This window comes from Anser brachyrhynchus (assembly GCF_964034855.1).
Source record: "Anser brachyrhynchus genome assembly, chromosome: 11".
Taxonomy (NCBI): Eukaryota; Metazoa; Chordata; class Aves; order Anseriformes; family Anatidae; genus Anser; species Anser brachyrhynchus.
Genome location: NC_137706.1, coordinates 718,942 through 738,223, shown reverse-complemented (window position 1 = coordinate 738,223; position 19,282 = coordinate 718,942). Strand labels below are relative to the sequence as shown.

At 51.2% G+C, this 19,282-nt stretch overlaps 1 protein-coding gene across 3 annotated transcripts in view; it reads right to left on the bottom strand.

Moving 5' to 3' along the window:
* Window positions 1–13,944, bottom strand: part of SHC4 (SHC adaptor protein 4) — a 32,730-nt gene extending 18,786 nt beyond the window's left edge. The window contains exons 1-2 of one of the 3 annotated variants that reach the window (XM_080607921.1): window positions 12,459–13,944; window positions 5,311–5,381 (exon numbers count right to left, since the gene is read on the bottom strand). In XM_080607921.1, coding sequence (XP_080464047.1) covers window positions 5,311–5,381; window positions 12,459–13,037 — 650 coding nt within the window. In that variant the 5' untranslated portion in view covers window positions 13,038–13,944. The remainder of the gene's footprint in view (window positions 1–5,310; window positions 5,382–12,458) is intronic. The other 2 variants (XM_080607920.1, XM_080607922.1) reach the window with 2 other exon arrangements.
* Window positions 13,945–19,282: the final 5,338 nt, after the last annotated feature.

Genomic DNA, 19,282 nt, shown 5'->3' with positions numbered 1-19,282 from the left:
GTAAACCTGCTATTAACTCCTTCGTACAGCTGTTCGTTTTCAGTCACTTGCTTGGGCAAGTCTCTGCTTTCAGATCTGCCAGACGGCATAGACCTGTGTAGGCCTTGTAGTTAATCTTGTTCTCAGATGAATGTGCAGCTTCATGCGTTCAGGCATTTGCTTGTCCATTTTACACTTGCCATTCCAGTCATGTTGTTATTCCAGTCATGTTGCTGCTTTTCATTTCTCTCCTCCTTGTCACTCATCCCAAAGCAAAGCACTTTGGGTTTGTTTGTTTGTTTTTCTTTTAAATCACACTGAATTAGATAACTCCACTGCCATACTCTGTGGCAATTCCTCTTGACCCTGGGAGCCACAGAATGAAATCAGGAGAGCTGTGAGGAATTTAAATCGTTCTTCTCGGCTTAGGCTAAGAAAACCTTGCTCCTCGACACCTCAGGCATCTCTTGCCATGTGAAGTGGCATCACTGTCTGTCAGTCTTGTGGTGCCCGTGCAGAAACCATAAACCAACCACTGGTAATTTGCACGGAAAGTTTTTGCTTTCCATAACAAAAGGGAGAGATTTGGGTCAGCTCCTGAGCAAGCAGCCATGGTCAGCTCCACAGCTCCGGGGCTGGGCTGGACCAGCACCACAACCCCTTACAGCCAGTGGGTGCTGCAGAAGCCGAGGACAGAGGGGACTTGTGGTTGCTCGCCCAGGCCCAAGGGCTCTGTGGCCCTTGTCACCCCCATTTTTGGCACCCGTAACCTTTAAATCAGCTCAGCTGTACAGTCAAATCCAGACTTCTTCTCTGGGCCTGCACCTCTGGAATAAGCCCCACCACAGATGCTCCTTCGAGTGTGCGTGCAGGAGGGGAAGCACAGCGCTGACAGAGAGACGCTTTGTTGATTATTTCCCCAAATGAGAGCAAAAGAAGAGCGAGGGGCTGATGTAAGCAAGTAAGCATGCTGCTGAAGATTTGCTTTTAAGCATCAAGGGCTCTGCCTACACTATCTAACAGAAGGGGATTGTGTGTCTCAACAAAGTTGAAATTAATCTCCCAAACAAAGTCAGCCTTCTTCGACCGGCTGCCCCACCAGCCCATTTCAGACACCCCTCGCCCCAGCCTCGCTGCCTGACCACTTCCAAGTTTGCAAGTCAGTGCCCTGACCTGGGATACAGAATCCCCTTTCCCATAAATGTCCAGACACCAAGCTTGATTTAACAGAACTGGAAGATGTGTAAAAGGAAAAAAGCCAAGGGGCTGGACAAGGGGAGGACAGGTCAGGGTCCAGTGCAGGCGTGGGACCGGCAGAGCTGCCACCTCCACAGTACAGGGGCTCCAGCCCCAGCGCCTCGTGCTGTCAGCAGCAAGCACGGCGTGCTCACAATAAACACCCTGTTGTGGTTTAACCCGGCTGGCAGCTAAACACCACACAGCCGTTCGCTCACCCTCCCCCCTCCCTCTCTGGGATGGGGGAGAGAAACGGGAAAGTGAAGCCGGTGAGTTGAGATAAAGACAGTTTATTAAGACAGGAATATAAGGAATATAAGGAATATAATAATAACAATAATAATAATAATAGTGATAATGATAATAGTATTAACAATAATAATGTGTAAGAAAACAAGTGATGCACAACGCAATTGCTCACCACCCGCTGACCGATGCCCAGCCTATTCCCGAGCAGCCGGCCCCCCCACCCCGGCCAGCCACCCCTATATATTGTTTAGCATGAGGTCAGATGGTATGGAATACCCCTTTGGCCAGTTTGGGTCAGCTGTCCTGGGTCTGTCCCCTCCCAGCTCCTGCTGCACCCCCAGCCTGCTCGCTGGCAGGACAGAGCAAGAAGCTGAAAAGTCCTTGGCCTGGTGTAAGCACTGCTCTGCAACAATTAAAACATCAGCATGTTATCAGCGCTCTTCTCATCCTAATCCAAAACATAGCACCCTACCAGCTACTAGGAGCTACTTAACTCTGTCCTAACTGGAACCAGGACACACCCTTAAAAATAAAAAGTCTCTCGAGCAGAGGAGCCTGCTACCCTTACTGTTATTTGTTGGCATTGCTCTTGTCATCTCCATGTAACTTGGGATCACACATTTCTGAGAAACGGAAGGGATATAATAAGAGCAAGAGAGTGCTATGATGAGTCTCCCACCCCCTGGTTAAACAAAGATGTGTGGCACAGTGAAGATGTCAGCAAACCGCCTGGGCAGGGCTGACCTGGAAAATCGACAGCATCAGCTCCACATCGTAGCCCTGGGAACCAAGCACACAACTCGTGGCTGGTTTTGACATGGTGTCTCCCTGCACAGCACTCAGCAGTGCTACATGTGGGTCTAGCCCACCCCAGCAAGGCTTCAGCTGAATGCAAATAACCCTGAGTTTACTACAGACTGGATTTAAAACCAGCTGATTCAACTGGTGCAGAAGGGAGCAGGGACTTTCTTAAATTCATCTCAATCTGGATTATATTTTCCCACAATGGACAACAGCGAGGTATACATCACAGCGAGATGATTCAGAGCCACCCACCCTTGTCATTAGGTCTTGCAGCACTGGCGGGTGAGTTCTGTGAGCTTTAGCTGCAGGACTTCAGGATGTTGTCACCCCAGTGCTTGGACCAGCCTGTCTGCCAGAAGTCACCAGCCCAGACTGCAGCTCTCCTGCACCACAGGTGAGGGCAGCATCTCAGTACTGCATTAACCTGCTAATTTGGGTTGCAGACTGTCAGAAAGCTAGAAGAGAAAACTGCTGCAGCGAAACCTCCTCTGCCAAGCTCCTCACCACACAACTGCCAGGGCCAAGGGTAAAGAGCACCCCAGTGCCTGGCTCTTCCCTTGCTGTGCTGCGGTCATTCAGCCTGAAGGCCCCTACGGTCTCACAAGTCATTCACAGTGCTGGGGAGGCCACTTCTACCTTCCCCAGCCCCATGCCAGGTCTGAAGGACCTCTCCAGGTCAGCCGTACGGGTGGTAGGTCTGCATGCTGCCTGAAACATCACACTTATGTGCCCAGACAGAACACATTTTGGAAGCCCCAGTTCTTACCATCTCTGGTAAGTGACTCTGAAAGTGCAAGTATGGCAATAAACTGGAAAATAAATCCTTCACGCTCAACTCCTTTGACTCCTCACAGCACTTCGACAAACATCAGCTTGTTGATTTTTCCAACATGCATGTGAGGTAGGTAAAAAATAGCTTTAATTTTAGAGATCAGGAGACTAAGAATGCAAATAGACATGCAGCAGGACAGGGAAGAGACATAATTAGAGATCTTGTCTGCATCGCTTTAAAACAGAGCATGGCCCTTTGTTTACTGAAATGCCATCAGAGAAAAATATGGTTTTCCCCCAGTACAAATAACACAGATTATTAAAATGGAACAATTTCCAATAAGTCTTTGGTTGTTGTATTGAGCAGGCCATCTATAAAGTTACTCGCCTGGGAGAACAATAGAATAATCAATGCTATTGTCACTTAGTTTGTAATCGATCAAACTTTAAAGTTCACATGCATGAGCTCAGCACTTCAACATTCAGTTTGCAAACAGTTTAATTTTGAATTTCTCATACACAAAAGAGCCTCTTAAGGTCAGCAGTGGCATTTTTTTTAGGTGATGGAAATATTTCCATTGTTAAGTTTTCACATAGCCCTGGTTAACAAAACCTTATTATTTGGGCCAAATTTAAGTTGGCAACTTCTCTTTAGGCAGTAATTCATACTCATTATTTTCCAGACAAACCGTCCAAATCTCTGTTTTGTAAGTCTAGCAACACACAGAGTCAATATCTTACAAACAGGAGATAACCTCACTTTCTGGCTGATGCTGTTGATGAATACGAGTGGGTCTGAACACGCCAGCCTGATTACTCTGGGCAAAAAAATACCACATTTCTGGTTTTGGTCAGTAAACAATTAGGGTGAGGGACATATATTTGTATCTCAGGCACTTCTTTGTACACACGTGCAGGAACTGGGTGAGTGTGTGCTTGTGCTGATTTTAATTGTCAACAACTGCTGATTGAGTGCAATATATAGGCATTTAAGGACTCCAGTTTTTCTGTTTCTTCATTTTAGCTGATAACTCAGGGAGCCAATAGGTAGAAGTTTAACGCTTATCTCTTCGTGCTCCATTCCTGTCTCCAGACAGTTTGATATGAACACTTCAGGAAGCAAAAGAGCATCTGTAAATCATCTGCCAGCAGGAAGGAAGAGCTGGGCAGCCACAAGAAGCCTAAACCACACTTCTGGCATCCTCAGCATGAGCCATGCCAGAAAAATGGCTGAGGGGAGGAGGGAACACATCCAAGGCAGGGCAAAAATACTCTGCATGCAGACAGCCCTCCAAGAGGCATTTGGAGGCACAGGGGCCAGGGTGCTGGGAGCCATGCTGCAGGACCATGAGTGCACCCCAGCAGCACGCAGCTCTGAGCTGGGAAGAAGGTGTTTCTTTGGAAAAGCACTATTGCACGCACTTACAGACACAAGGACTATATGGGTAAAAATAAAGCTGGGCTGTTCTGTTCCTGACAGGACGTTTCAACAACCCCACACATGCATATATTGATAGTCTACACCCAACGACTGGCAGCGATGCAATCTGCAGCAGAAGTAGCAAGCTTCTTTAAAGACCACCAAAATATTTCATGTTTAAACTAATTTCCATTGTATCTGAGACCAAAATATTCATCTTTTTCTGATTTGCAGCCTGGAAGCTTAGGCTCAAAGTACTGCTGGAAATGACTGCATTTCAGCATGTTTTCCCTGTGTCTCCACTTCCAGCTGAGCCTGGCCTTGGTGCAAACAGGGCCAAGCAATGTCACATCTGACAAAAATTCATTAGCCACTCTGCATCAGGTGTGAAGCAGAGAGAAGGCAGCAGAAGAGATGCCTGTGAGCACCCAGGCTCACTGCCTTGGCCACCCACAGCAGCAGCGGGGCTGTAGCGGCACCCACAAATTCACCCTGCACCCTGGGTGAGCCAAGGGGCAGTGCTGAGCCCACGCTCACGGCCTGGCTGCCGCCAGAACCCAAGTCGCTGGGGATGTCTGTACCGTGCTGCGACTGCAGGGGCATTCTCTCTGCATCCAAAGCAAGAACTGAGAGAGAAATGAGGTCTGTGGCTGAAACAATTCAGTCCCCAATGCAAATAGCCTATTGTAATGATCAAATATTTCAAGTCATCACTTGGGAAAAAGAAAAACAAAGCATGCAAACTCCTATTCAAAAGAGTATATGAGCTTGGCATGAGCCTGTGGCTTTGTATAGAAATCAGCACTCAGGCTTTTAATTCTTGTGCTGAATTTCAGTTTGACAGTGCCTACCTGGTGACCTGCGTTCGTGTGCCAAAGTCCAGGGACCTCATTGACTGCAGCACTTCAATGCAGCCCATGTACTAGGGAAAACAAAGAGACAGAGAGAAATGATGACTGTGTTTATATCTGCAAAACAGGCAAGAGGAGGGTCACAGAAGAAAGCAAATGTGATTTCAGTCCACTGACTATATGCAGAATCAGAGTCTAAATGGAAAATCAAATCAGCCATTCTAAAGCAACTTCCTAAACCTATCTAGTTTTACTGAAAAGTGTACAGAACAGCAATGAAGATATCAGCAACTTCAACAACATAGCACAAAAAAGAAGAGGTAAAGCACTCTGGATACACAAAATTCAATCCTTCCTTTTTCCTAATTCAGGTTATTCTCACTGATTAGCCTGTGTCACTGAGCTGGGAGGAATACATGAACGCTGGAGTGAAATTCTCCCACGAGCAGAGGATGCCTGGGTGTCTGCAGGAACACTGCACTCAGCCTCTGTGCACAAGAGCTGAACGTCCCTTTGGGCAGCTTACTAGGCATGACGAAAACCACTGGCTCCATGCTGCTGCAGGTCTGATGACAAATAACCTCTGCAGAAGATGAAGGAGGTAGGGTTGCAATTCAGGATCACAGTAACAGCTCTTAAGAGCCTGCACTATAAACCAACAACCTGCTTTGAATTAGAGGCTGAGTCCCACACTTCTCTTGTATGGGGCACAGCTGGGGGCTCTTTCTATACTCATTTGGGATTTGCATAGGACAAATTTTCAGAAACATTGAGACTGTGACGATGTGTGAGCCCAGACTCCTTTGACATTATGCACAAACCTGTGGAACATTTTCATCTCAATGAAGTGCACCAGGCTAAATCTATGTGCTGAGTTTACCTCTCCTAAAGCATAGCTTACTAGTTCCTTCAGCATTTTTGTTGATAGCCATCTCTGTTATTAAAGTGCTCATATGTCTCCATTCCACAGGGTCGACATAGATCTGTGCTTCCCAGTTGGCATCCCCTGCTCCATTATGAAATATTTGCCTGGGAATGGAGCTTTGGGGAGCATCCCATCCTGACCGTGGGCTGCAGCAACAGCCCACCCCTGCAGACCTGTCCTGCAGAGAGTCAAAGCTTCTGGGATACATCAGAGAGACTGGAAATCCCAGGCAGGCATGTGCACACTCCATCCTCTTGTTTTGAATGGACAGAGGAAGCACTGTCTGTCCAGAGAAAGGCCCTGTATCTACCTCCTCTGCACCAGGCTGCCCGTGAATTGATTCTTTTGCTGGGGCATTCGGGGGGGTTGGATTTAGGTATCTGTTTCAGCTTTGGAGATTTTCAGAAATGACTGTGTTAAAAAGAGAACGTATGTGTGCAGTCAAGCAGGGATTCCACAACAATGGTATTATCCCTGTTTTGGTTTCTTTCCAAATAGCAATGCAACCCTTGGGAGAACTCCAGAATTAGGTCAGAGCCCTGGAAGGACATCAATAAGAATCTGAAGGGTTTGCAGAACTGCTTCCCTAATGAACATTTAATGACTTTGTAAAGGACTCGGAGAGCTATCTTACTTGTTAAAGATATTCCTGCTTAATGGGAACAAAGCAAACATGGAAAATACGTCTAGAGCCTCAGCTTATAGCATGGCAGAGACCTCTGATCCTACAGGATAAGGTCAAGCATCCTGTGAGCTGGTTGGGTGCTCCTTGAGAACAGAAAGATTTAGAGGATTAGGTGAGTCATATGCTGATAAGTGAGTCCCCACTGCAGCCTGAGCAGATGCGTGGGAAGCTACTCTAAGCAAAGACATAAAATCGATATTGTTTTTTTTGCATAAGTGACCCTTAGTGAAGCTGAACTTATCAATGATTCACAGAAGACCTTTTTTTTTTTCCCCTTAAAAGCCTAAGTAGGGGAGTGCATTAACATGGCACCTCACTGCATCTCTCATTTATTTTTGTTGCCACCGGTTATCTAAACCAGCACAGCCAGTAACAGCCGCAGCTCCCCATCCCAGCAGAAGGGGTACAGCAGAACCACAGAGCCCTGCGCAGGGGGAAACCGGGCTCACAGAGCTGGGGAGATGCCTGGGGAGAGCTTAGAAAACACAATGGGATACTGGAAGCCTATTAAAGAAAACAAAAGACATCTCTGAGGAAGAAAGAAGAATTAAAAAACACAGAAGGACAAGATTAACCCCGCTGCAGAAGGCCCTGCAGAGACCAGCAACACGACCAACGTACCAGAGCGGGGCAGGCAGATGCAGCAGTGCTCAGCCGCACAAGAGCCATCTGCCCCATGAGGGGCCACAGCTACCTGCAAGGCATTTTTGTAACACGGGGACAGCGGTATCGAGGGTTCGACCATGGTTTGAGAGGGGAGGGAAAGGTGACTCGTGCCTGGGCTCCTGAGCACATGAAGTGTGGTGTCCAAGCAAGGTGTTTTGCCTTCCAAAGCCCACAGATCTGACAGCAGTGGGATCAAGAGGTCTTGCCAGGATGAGCGATGGCTCTCAGGAGAGAGAGGAGACACTCACTGGTCCCTGCTGGCAAGGGAACAGCTCCTCTAATGGCGACATGTGCCAAGCTCTGTTCCCCGTCTCCCTGCAGGGGCTGGGGAGAGCATCTGCACTGGGGGAGCTTCGTCTCTCAGGCTCTGAAGGGGAGGATGATCTGGGGATGTTTCTGTTTCATCATGCTGCAGGGTCGAGGGGGGAGCAGGGTGGTTCCTGGAGATGTACATCTTTTCACATCTCTTTGCAAGAGATGACAGAGAGTGACTGCAGGCAGGATGAGGGCTGTGTGGGAGGAGATGTGAATGCACCAGGCACGGCTCGTGTGAATAAGCTCTTGAGGCACCCTCTAATAGAGCCCCACATCTCGTTTCATTCCTTTCCATAACACAGTGGCTCCAGCTCCAGCCCAAATGCCAGCCAGTGATTCACCAGCACCAACGATACTGGGAGCAGCTCACGGAGCTCCTGATTAAACAACACGGCTGCAGCCGTGCAATTAGACCTACTAGTTAACAGGCGCTAATTCATAAGTAATGCCTACGGCAGGTCCTACAGACCCCAGAGCCATCTAACGAGGAATCCAGGTGATAGGATTTGCTAGCAGAGGCAACGAGGTAACACACTGCTGCTAAACAGCCTCTGCCCAAATGTAGGTTAGGCTGCAGTCAAATTCCCTAAAAACAGTACAGATGCCAGGGCAGAAACCCATCTCAAGCAGCAGCACTGTGTGCAAATGAGCATAGCAGGAATCCCACTCCCATCCAAACATTTCTTTTCCCAGCACTGCTTCAACAAGGCACTTCTGAAGTAATGGGACAGGATTTCTGAGCCACCTACCCTCCTTTTTCCTTGCAGGGTGAGGGCTGCCAGGTGGGGAGCGCCTGGGGGTGCCCCTGGGCAGGGGCTCTCTGCTTTCCAGGGCTGGGCCTGTGTTCTGCTGTGATGTTTTTGGGCAACTCACCGAGCTTGTAATGGATCCGGCAGGAAGGGAAACCGGGCATAAACGAGCAGCAGCCAGCAGCACATGGCAGGAGCGTGGTGCTGGAATTGAGACTGGCCTCTGCCTCTCACACCAAGGAGAAATGGCCCGTGCCTCTAACAGTAAGAGTGTGGCATGCTTGGTTCACTTTGGCACTTGCTGCTGGCGTGAATCCCACCATGCTTCTGCCTCCGTTTCCCTTCCTTCTGATGGGGTGCCCCAGGTCGTGGAGGGGCCGGCTGCCAGCTGGGGAGCAACACAAATTGCTGCATACGAGCACCTCGCTCCCCGGCATCAAGCACACTGCCTTCCCCCAGCAGGCAGCAACCCCTCCCCGAGCTGGGAGCAAACTCTGCTCTCCCATCCCTCCTGAAACCACCGGAGAGGAAAAGGCAGCCCAGGGCAGCAGCCATGCACAGCAGGGCATTGGTACCCTCTGGGACAGAGAGCATGAAAACTCTAGCAGAAAGAGATGGGAAACAGCCTGGACAATGTCATGGGAGAAAAAAGCCCATTAAACACACCAAAAGCCACAAACTGGTTTGTCAGTGTTGGCTTAAGCTCCTGCACTACAGAAGTTTCTGGGGCTGGCGACTGCTGAAGGACCGCCTTGCGTGCCTGTCCTGTGTTCATCTTCTTCCTGCTAGCAGCACGTGTGGACAGACAGACAGACAGGTCTGTCCCACTCCTCCTGGCCATGCAGCACTCTTTCTTCAGGGGCAGCAAGCTGCAGCTTTTTTATCAAAGAGTGGCTTTTGCTAAACAGAAAATTTGCTGGAGAGTTTGACCCTTCCGTTCAAGGGTTTTCAATTTTTAAATAAGTGTTGAGAAAAAAAACAGGGAAATTTTCATGAATGCATATATGTGTGTGTGCGCATATATATACACACACATTTTAAATGTATGCACACACTTTTTTTTTTTTAATATACACAAACACATTTTTCCCTTTCTTCTTAGTTTTGTGCTGAAAAAGCACTTTCTGCACTGGGGCCAGGCTGTGACAGATGTGGTTCAAAAGGAACCTGACCCAGCAAATGAGCATGGGCTATGAAGGTGCTGTTTGCTGTTAAGGAACGATTACCCAGAGAAGAGCATCAGTCTTGGAGGCGGTTACGGCTGTGTGATGCGGGGTGCCCCGGCGAGTGCTGCACCCCTGAGCCCCCAGCCTAGCCCAGCATCACTGTCCCAGCACCCCGAGCCCACGGCTCACGATTCACGGCTGCGGCCCTGAAGCCACAAGCCAGCAGAGCTGATCCTTCCTGCAAGAGGAGCACAAGCACAAGTCCAAGATCTGTTTTTAAAGGTAACTGCACGGGGATAACTGCACTGGCTCTGTTAAAATACCGATATTTGGGCTCTTTATTATTCACACGAGCGGTTCAGGGGAGCAGGCACAGTCAGGGGTCTCGACATCCTTGCCAGAGCCCAGGTGACATGTGGCCAAAACACAAGGGGCCAAGACACCGGTGGCCATCTCCACCTGCCCCGCACAGCTGCAGCCGCCTCTTGGGGAATACAACAAATCCAGTCACCGCCACCCCTCAAAACCAGCCCCAGAAAGATGATTTCTGCTTCGCTCTAGTCTGTAGGTGACAGCTTTTGATCTTTTTATTACTTCAGCAGATCATTGTTTTTCCAAGATACCTACAGATGCTCTCCCTGTAAGTGCCAAATCCTCTTCAGACTCCACTCAAGCTTCTAAAGCCAAAGATCTCTGGGGAAAGGAAGCTCGGGGAAAGGAGTTTAGCATCCCTTGCTGTGATGCTACGGCCCTGAAGCCCCCAAGCTGCTTCCTTACCTAGCTGCTTGTCATTAAAGGGGCTGGTTGAAAAACCACAGTGTTTTGCCACAATGCGTTTTGACGCACATTAGCAGTGCTCCTGCAGCTCTCCTGGGCTGGCTCGTGCAGCCCCGCGCCATCCCCCTAGCAGCAGCAGCAAGTTGCAGCAGAGCTGCAGGAAAACATTTCCCTGCTGTCCTGGGAGGTCCCTGCCAGCAAAACCCCTTCAGAGAGATTTCCCCATGAAACATCATGACCCCAGAAAGACCAGCAGAAAAACGTACTGGAACTGCAGCCTGGGGAGCAGCAGGAGGGGATGACCCCCTTCCCCACATCTCTTGACCTTCCTGTGAAGCTAGGCTCTGTTTTTGCTTCTCCTTCTGCCGTTTTTTGTTTGCGTGGTCCCCCGCGGGTAACACCTCACTACCTCTGCTCTCGGGTCTGGGCCACCACAGAGATCTGGGAAATCCCCCTGTGTGTTACCTTCTCCTCCCCGCGCCAGAAACCTCTTTCTGTAGGTGCGCCTGTGCCAGTAGCACCTCAGCATCTGAATCCCTGCAGCTACTTCAAAGCCTCAGTTGCGACCGCTGCAATATCCACATCACGGACAGGCAGGTGCCACAAGCTGGGCATCGTGACACCACGACACGACACCGTGACACCACTCGGCAGCACAATACTTCTGGTCAGCTGAGCGAAAGCCCAGCACCAGGAGCCACGTTTGGCACTTGTGCTGTCAAGTCAAGTATTAGACTTTAAAGAAAAATAAACACAAGAGGACAACCACGATGATAGTTCAGTTCGTGAGAGACTCCCCCCAAGCGCAGGCTCTCTCCTACTTCTGTCTTTAACAAGAAGACAAATGCAAACGACAGCGCTTTATTTGCCATTTCCCATGGCTGGTTTTCTGCTGGTGCCAGTCTCACAACTAACGCAAACCAGAGCGACAGGAGCCTTTGGCCTGCCTAGCCATTACGCTGGTATTTCTGAAGTAGTTTCAGACCACGCTCTCTGTGCCGCACTGGCTCCAATTCCCCCATGTGAGCAGCAGGCAGTTTTCACCTGGCAGTGCCTTTGTCAGATGAGGCACAAGCACTGAAGTGTGCAGGGTTGGACGTTCCAAGCACAGAGCACGGGCAGCGGTTTTCCAAATGGTCAGTTCTGGATGCAGAAACGTAAAGCCCAGTGAGAAGAAAACAAGAAAGCTCCTGAGTGTCGCATGGGCAGAGGGAGTGAAACCCTGAGCCCAGGGACTCATTCAGGCAACCTGGTCCCCTCTTGGGCAGCCACTGCTGCTCAGAAGGTGGCACGTACCAGTGCCAGCACACGGTGTGAGAAATAACCAGGAAGTCTATTCCAGGGTGTCTCATGAAGGAACAGGCAGGGTTTTCCATACTCGGAGAATCAGACGCAGCCCTACAACACCAAAGGAGGTGGGCAGCTGGGGCACCCTGCACCCCAGGAAGGTGCTGCAGGGAACAGCAAGGGCCCTAGAACCCGCCCTGACAAACATTTCAGTGCTGCCAGCCAGCACCCACCTGGTGCCTTGGAGCTGCTGGAAGGGCTGGGAAGCCCTCACTGCAGTCCTTTCCACTCCAACATGCATTTTATGTCAGAGCAACCCCAGTCTGAGCTGCAGCTTGGCTGTGTTCCTCAAAGAGTCTGAGGATATTCTTTTGGAAATGGATGCGGTGTTAGCTCTGGGGGTGACCGCTCCTTTTAACTCCATCACGTCAATGACATAGCCCTACATCCATCAGGAAACAGGAGATACAAGGGATGGGGCAGTGGCTTGGGGCTGCAGATGTGGGAACACAGAGTTCACAGTGCAGCCTCCTGCCACGTTTGCCCCAGAGAATGGCAACCCCATGCCAAGTACTCACCCGCACGCTGTACGTCGCACCTGGCTCCCCCGTGTTCTCACTGCTGCACACGAGGGCCCCATCCTGCCTGCCCGCAGGAGTGGCCTCCTCCGCTCCCCGCCCGGCGCAGTCCCCCGCAGGCTTTGGGTCCGGGTGCAGCTTGTCCAGGTCAGGCTGCGGGTACGATGCTGAGAGGCAGCTGATCTCGGGTGAGGTGGGGCTGCTGGGGATGGTAACGCACTCCGTGAGCTTAATCCTTGGCACCTCTTTCATTCCCAGGCAGAAGCTTTTCAGCACGGGCAGGCTGGAGGGGTTGGCGAGTTTAATGTTCGCCATGCGGGGGATCAGCGTGCACAGGGTGGTGCAGGTGTCCTGCGGCCCCAGAAGGCCATCTTCCGCCAGCAAGTTAGGTGATGAAGAATGGGAAGAGGAGGAAGAACCTTTGATGTTTAAAGATGTATTTTGTGGGCCTTCATCTAGAGATGTTATCGAGTCATTCCTGAATCGGCTGTACTTAGCCCTGTGCAGCATTCCTGAATGTCTGAACAGTCCTACATACAGGACGTGTCCACTGAGGCTCTGCTGGCTGCGTTCTCTCATAGCCTTGACAGTTCTGTAACTGGACACTTTTGCATAAATTGCTCTTGTAGATAAATGATATGGAAATTAGGCAAGTCAACCAATTTTAAAAACAGAAACCTATTGGATATTTTTGCTGACTCCCTCTTGAGTGGCTTATTTTCCTCAATGCGCGAGGCTTAAAACTGCACAGACATCTGGTATTCTGTAAGCAGGAATAAAAGCAGTGTACAGGAAAGCACATCGGTGGCACCACAGCTTAAGCCAAAGTGCTGCTACCCCAACCTGCCTTCGTTCCTGCCTCAAGCCGGACACTAAAATCACAGCCAGCTCTGGAGACTCACAGTTGTAGCTTCACTGATCGCGGAGTCCTGGCTGCAGCCCAAGCATATTCCACACAACGCAGAGCAAGACTACAAGCTACAAGCTCAAACACATTTTCAGACCAGCAAGAACCCCAGAAGGTACCCAGTTCTTGGCATCTTCAACCTCGGCTGCCCCAATGGAAAAAAAAAAAAAAAAAGAAAAGCAAGCATCCGTGTGCTGCATTGCTCCCGCCTGGCAGGCAAGCAGCAAGCCGGGTGTATTTCAAGAGAGGCACTGGTGTGAGCAGCGGCAGCGCTTCTCAGCATCGCCCTCACTAATTCTTGCTCCAAAGTCCTTCAGCGCCGGAATCCGGAGCGCAGGGACCGGCGCCGGGACCATCGCTGTCCTGTCCCGTGCTCTCCTATCCCGTGCTGGCCCGGCCCGGCCCGCCCGAGGCAGCAGCTCCGCAGCGCGGGGCCGCCGCGGCTTTTATGAATGAAGTTGTTGGGTTTTTTTATGAATGAGCCTCGGCGCGTGCAGGCGAGCAGCGCCGTGAATGGCGCTCGGCGGGCAGCCGGGCCCGGCGGCCCCTGGGGTGCTGCCGGCAGCCAATCGCCGCCCGCCGCCGGCTCACGCGCCCTTGGCGCGCGCGGGTTTTGGGGAGGGGGAGAGCGGGCGGGGCCCCGCGGGGGGCGCTGCAGGGTTCGGGCCCGGCCCCGGCGGAGCGGCGGCCGTGGGGCCGTTGGGCTTGGTTCGGCCCCGCCTCTGCCATGCAGGCACCGGGGGGCCCCGCACCTGCCGCCCCCCCCGCCCGCAGCCTTAAGCCTCAGCCTTGCAGTTTCCACGGCCCGGATGCGCGCAGAGGGGCTGAGCGAGGCCGCGGTGTCCGTGCAGGTGAGCGGGGCCTGGGGCTCGGCTGCTGCCAGCAGGGGTGCAGGTTGCTCAGGGAAGCCCGAAAGACTGCAGCCAGCCCGCCCAGGCCTCTGCTTCCTGCGAGACTGGCCTCCCCGTCCTTCCCACCAGTGAGGGGCTTCCTGCCTTCCAGCAGCCCCCCAGTGTAGACGATGGCACCAGGAAAGGGGCTCGGGGACTGGGATGCTGCCCCGTGCCTTCGCTCAGGCAGGGATGGATCCATGGGCCATGGGATGGCCTTAGCTAGTGCTGGTCCTCATCTCAGCCCTCCCTCCTGCTGCCTGGGGAGACTGGAGCACCTTAAACCAGCCTTTCTGGGATGCAACTGGAGCACCTTACTGAGGTGTGAGGTCCTTGCGTGCTGCAGCAGAGGTGCATGAACACCTCCAACCCTGCTAATGGAGGCTGGGGAACCTGGAAGTTGAAAGTGCTGACAGGACTGGCCCTAAACCAGTGTGGCAGAAGGGGACACTCTCAAGAAAAAGATCCCCCAATGCTGCAGCCCACCCGTTATGAGGAGCCTGAGATCTGTGTCCCAAGGCATGCCTGGGGCTGGGGGCTCCCCATGGAGGTGCAATGTAGCACTTGGCAGCCCACCAGTGTGGTGGTGGTGTGGGAGGCAAAGAACGCGGCGTGGCTGTTTTACAGCAAGTCCCGGCCGTGCAAAGCTCTGGTTTCAGCAGCACTACAGAAACACAAGCTCGAGAACAGAAGCCAGCAAAGAGCAGCATTGTCCAAGGAATATTAGCAATGGCAGGGAGGGGGAGGAGGAAGAAAGAAAAACGCCGTGCCTTTGTAAATTAAAAAGCTTTTTCTTGAGGCTAAAAACAAGATTTCTGTTTAAGATACTGGGAAATCAGCCTCTAACCAGCACAGAGAACAAAGCTCCTTTATGCACTGGTGAAACTGAGCCTACAGCCTTGCATGAAGCCCACAAGGAGCCTGTGTTCCTTGCTCATGGCTTCAGTTCCCGGTTGACCCAGGGCCTGGGAGCTTCAGGTGCTGCCCCAGCTCGCTGCCCAGCCCCGTGCTGCCAGGAAAGCACGAGGAAGCAGCATTTTGCCCCTTTGCACAGGTGTTGATGTGCAATATGCGTGCTCCTAAGAGGCTGGAGTCTGTGTGTTTTCTCAGGCTACGGGAACTGCCTCCTGGCATGCAGATAGGAACCCAAACCTCCCTTGGTTAAGAGTGGCAGCAGCCCCAACACACCCCGCAGCGGCTACAGCCCCAAGCCCCCGAATACCCTGCAAGAAAAAAACTGTGAGCAGCCCCCACCGCATGTCACTGCGGGGACCAGGAGCTTTGGCAGGTGCCACCACATCGAGAGGGGCAGCAGCGTTCAGGGGAGGGACCAGGCACCAACGCCAGGCACCTCCATCATCCCTCCACAACAGCTGCAGAGGCGGCAGCGAGACAGCATGGAGCAAACAGTGCTCACAGGAGCCAGGAGGAAGCTGCTACGTGCTTCTTGCACCTGGCAGCCTGCCCACCAGAGCTCTGCATTTCTGTCAGAACATGGAATATATGGGGGATGTTTTTTCCCCTGTATAAATAGCAGCAGCAGCATTAATTGGTGCTGAGGTGCACCGAGCTCACCCGCTCGCTTCCTCTTTGACATGCCTGGCTGGTGCAGGCAGAAAGCAGCCAAGTGCTGCGGGGTGGCAGGAAAGCCCCCAGCCCAGCAGCCTGGGCGCAGGGAGCTTTGGGAAGCCCTGGAGCTCACTTTGCATGAGCGAGAGTCACGTACTACCACTGCACCCCTTCAGTCGAGAGAAATGGGTTTTCCCACCTACTGACTCATTCCCACTGCTTTATCTTCTACAAGCACCTTGGTCGTGGTGTCAAAGGCCAAGCCCAGGCACCTTTGCCAGCTGCAGCCCACTTCCCTCGTTTCGGAGGGGTCAAAAGAGGGGTGTGGGTTGAAGACAGGGAGCTGAGAGCTGGCGGGCTGGAGGAGGGCAGAGGCAGGGCTGCCAACATGTCCCACCATGCAGGAGGGGAGCCAGGGATGAGGCTGTCACTGCTCTTCTGCTCCAGCTCTGGAGGGTCTGCCCCAGGAAACACCTCCTGGGGGAGTTAAGGACAAGTTGCCCTTCTAGAGCACCACACTGCGTTACCCAGCCCGGTGTAACCAGTCACAGCAACGCTGCCTTGCCCCAAACCAGGCGGTCCCTGTGGCACAGCCATCCCTTCTGCGAGGGGGCAATGCCAGCCTCTGCAAGGCCCTACAAGGGAGCCGCACCAAAGGGATCTGAGTTACAGGCAAGCTGCTGCGAGCCTTCAGGAACCCAGCGTACCCAAAGGGCAGGCACAGTGCCCAAGCTGCTGCTTTCTGAAAGGGGAGATGCAGCCAAGGAGCCCCAAGGGGTGTCCTGTGGCACTTGCTGGCCTGCCCAGCACTGCTTGCAAGGACAAGCCCACGAGAAGTCATGAGAAGCCCACCAGGCAAACAGCTCAAGATTAAAACAGTTTCTGATGGCCGTTGTCCCACAAAGTGCTGGCAGCAAAGCAGATGCAGCATCGCCTGCCTGGCTCTGGCTGCCAGCACAGCCCTGCAGCAGGAAGGATGCGAAGACAAATCTTGGCTGATCCTAAAATAGCCTAAAGCTCCAGCTCTGCACAACCACCCTCCATGTGAACCAAGTTTCAGCAGCAGCACCACAAAACTGCAGTCAGCTCTCAAGGAAGTTGGAAATAATCGTGCTTTAGCAGCATCAGGCGGGTGGTATCTCTGCGATAGTGTGCAGGGAACATTCCTTCCTGCACTGCAGCTTGTAAGTGGATTTTTGTAGGGCAATTCACGAGCACATGTTTGGAGAGAATAACTCCGGCAACAAGTTGAACCTCTCCCAGTAGCTCCTCAGCATGCAGAGGCTACCCAAGGAACCACCAAGATCGTACCCGCGCTATCTCCCACCTCCACCTTCAGTGGTTGGTTAGCTGTAATTTGGCATTATGTTGTCATAGCAAATCTGAAAGGAAACTGTGACGCAGGGACATTTCTTATTGCTTTTTTCCTGTCAGTTTGCTCTGTTCTCTACCACCATCTGAAGATGTGTCCTTCCCTTGCTTGAAATGCATTATAAGGATTTCAGTGCTCTAAATGCCTTTTGTCTATTTTTTTTAATGTAAGATGCCACCCAACAGAACTTTTACTGCAGGTGTTGTTTTCTATTATTTTTTATTTTTAAATGTACAAACCCCCCACCAGTTTAGAAGGCCTATATTTAGCACTGCTTTATGCCTCTGCAAGAAATGTGTAGCCTACTACATAAGCACGCAACACATAAAAACACAAAGTTGGTTTAAATTTAGCATGGACATACGTTAGCTCTCCCTATAAATACAAACTGCCTGCATGAATGGTGTCACCGCATCCTCCAGGGGAAGCCGAGCACAAACAGAGCTGTGACACCGATAACTGCAGGAAATGCAGCTTGCTCCAGCCCCCCGCTCCTGCTTGTCTTTATATAACAGTAAGTCTGTTATCAGTGTTAGATGATTACTAAATTCCTCGTTACTCATTTAAGCGCTATCCTTGGAAAAAAAAGGACATGATAGATAGCTGAGCATTTCAGAGAGCGCCCAGATGGACACCCACACACATCCACCTCTCAGCCAGCGCTCACCAAACCTCAGTGGAAAACTGCAAGGAACCAGCTATGAGCACACCAGCGTCCTGTTGCTGTTGCCAGAAGGCACGTTCCTGCTCAGGTTTGCCTGATTTTTGTACTGTTTGCTAAGTCATAAAACACCTGGGAAGGTACAGTCTTCAGTTGCAGTATTGCCTTTGTCCAACACTACCAAAAAAATCCCAACCAAAAGCAAAAATCCAAACAAACATCTCTTAAAAAAAAATAATTGTACCTTTCTACACTGTGATCCTAAAAATCTGAAAGCAAATCTGAAGAGCAGTCTTTGTTGCCCTGAGTGCAATTTGAGTGGCTGGGGTCTTTTCTGATGCAGATTCTTCAGCTCCCACCATTAAACCTGGTGTCTGAGAGTTCAGGTCGCTCTGCATGTGTGGGCAGCGCTAGTGCTTGCTCCCACCAACTTCAGTGCAGCAGAGCAGGAAAACAAACTTGCATATGACACTGTGTAGCAGTGCAAAATGTAGTTGCCATCTATAGTTTCATTGACAAAACTTTTCAACGGAAGCTGGGAAATTTCCTCAGGGGAACTACAAATTGTGCAATGCTTTTTCTACAGTAGAGAAATGGGGATGGAGAGAAAAAAATCATAAGGCTTTAGGGTAATTAATTATTACTTTCATAGCACATCACACAATGCCACCTGATTCTTCTTGTACTTTCCAGAATTCGCATCAGGTTGAGATGTGTGCAAAACTCAGACATGAAGAGTGATTTTGAGGTAATCTCACCTGCTGTGCTGTCTAAGGCAGATCACAAAAGCACTTTCTATGGAGACGACAACGCCAATAGCAGAATTCAAACATGAAGCTAAGGCACAGAAATAGAAAACTCAAAATTAGAGGATGAAGCTGCATCCTTTTTGAGTTGCTCCAAATATTCTCACCTGTAGGAGTTGCAAAACCACATAATGACACTGTTACTAGAAATGCGGAAGCGTGAGCAGCTCCAGTGAGTCACTGGGGAACTGGGGGCAAGATGCTCCCAATGCCCTGCTGTTGTTTGCCAAAGGAAATTTAGCACCCAAATATAGCAACAGAGGGAGGTCGACTTCAACTCTCATACATTAGCAGTATGCAGGAAATCCACCGTTTCGGAGGTGTCTGTGGTTATTCTCACTCTTCTGCTCTTAAATAAAATGTTACTTCCAACACGATATGCTGGACCTACTTCAGCCCCAGGATGCCTGTAGAATGGTAGCATTTTTCTCTCACGTGGTTTTATGGTTATGGTACAGGGTGGTGCATGAGTGACAACAGGGAACTGGACTCCCCGCTGCCAAAATCCCCAGCTGATCCCCAGCCCCTCTGCCAGTGACCACGCTACCAAGGTGACTGCCCAGGCCCCAAGCTCACGGTGTGAGACCGGGGCACAGGGCGCTGCCCTGACCCAGCACGG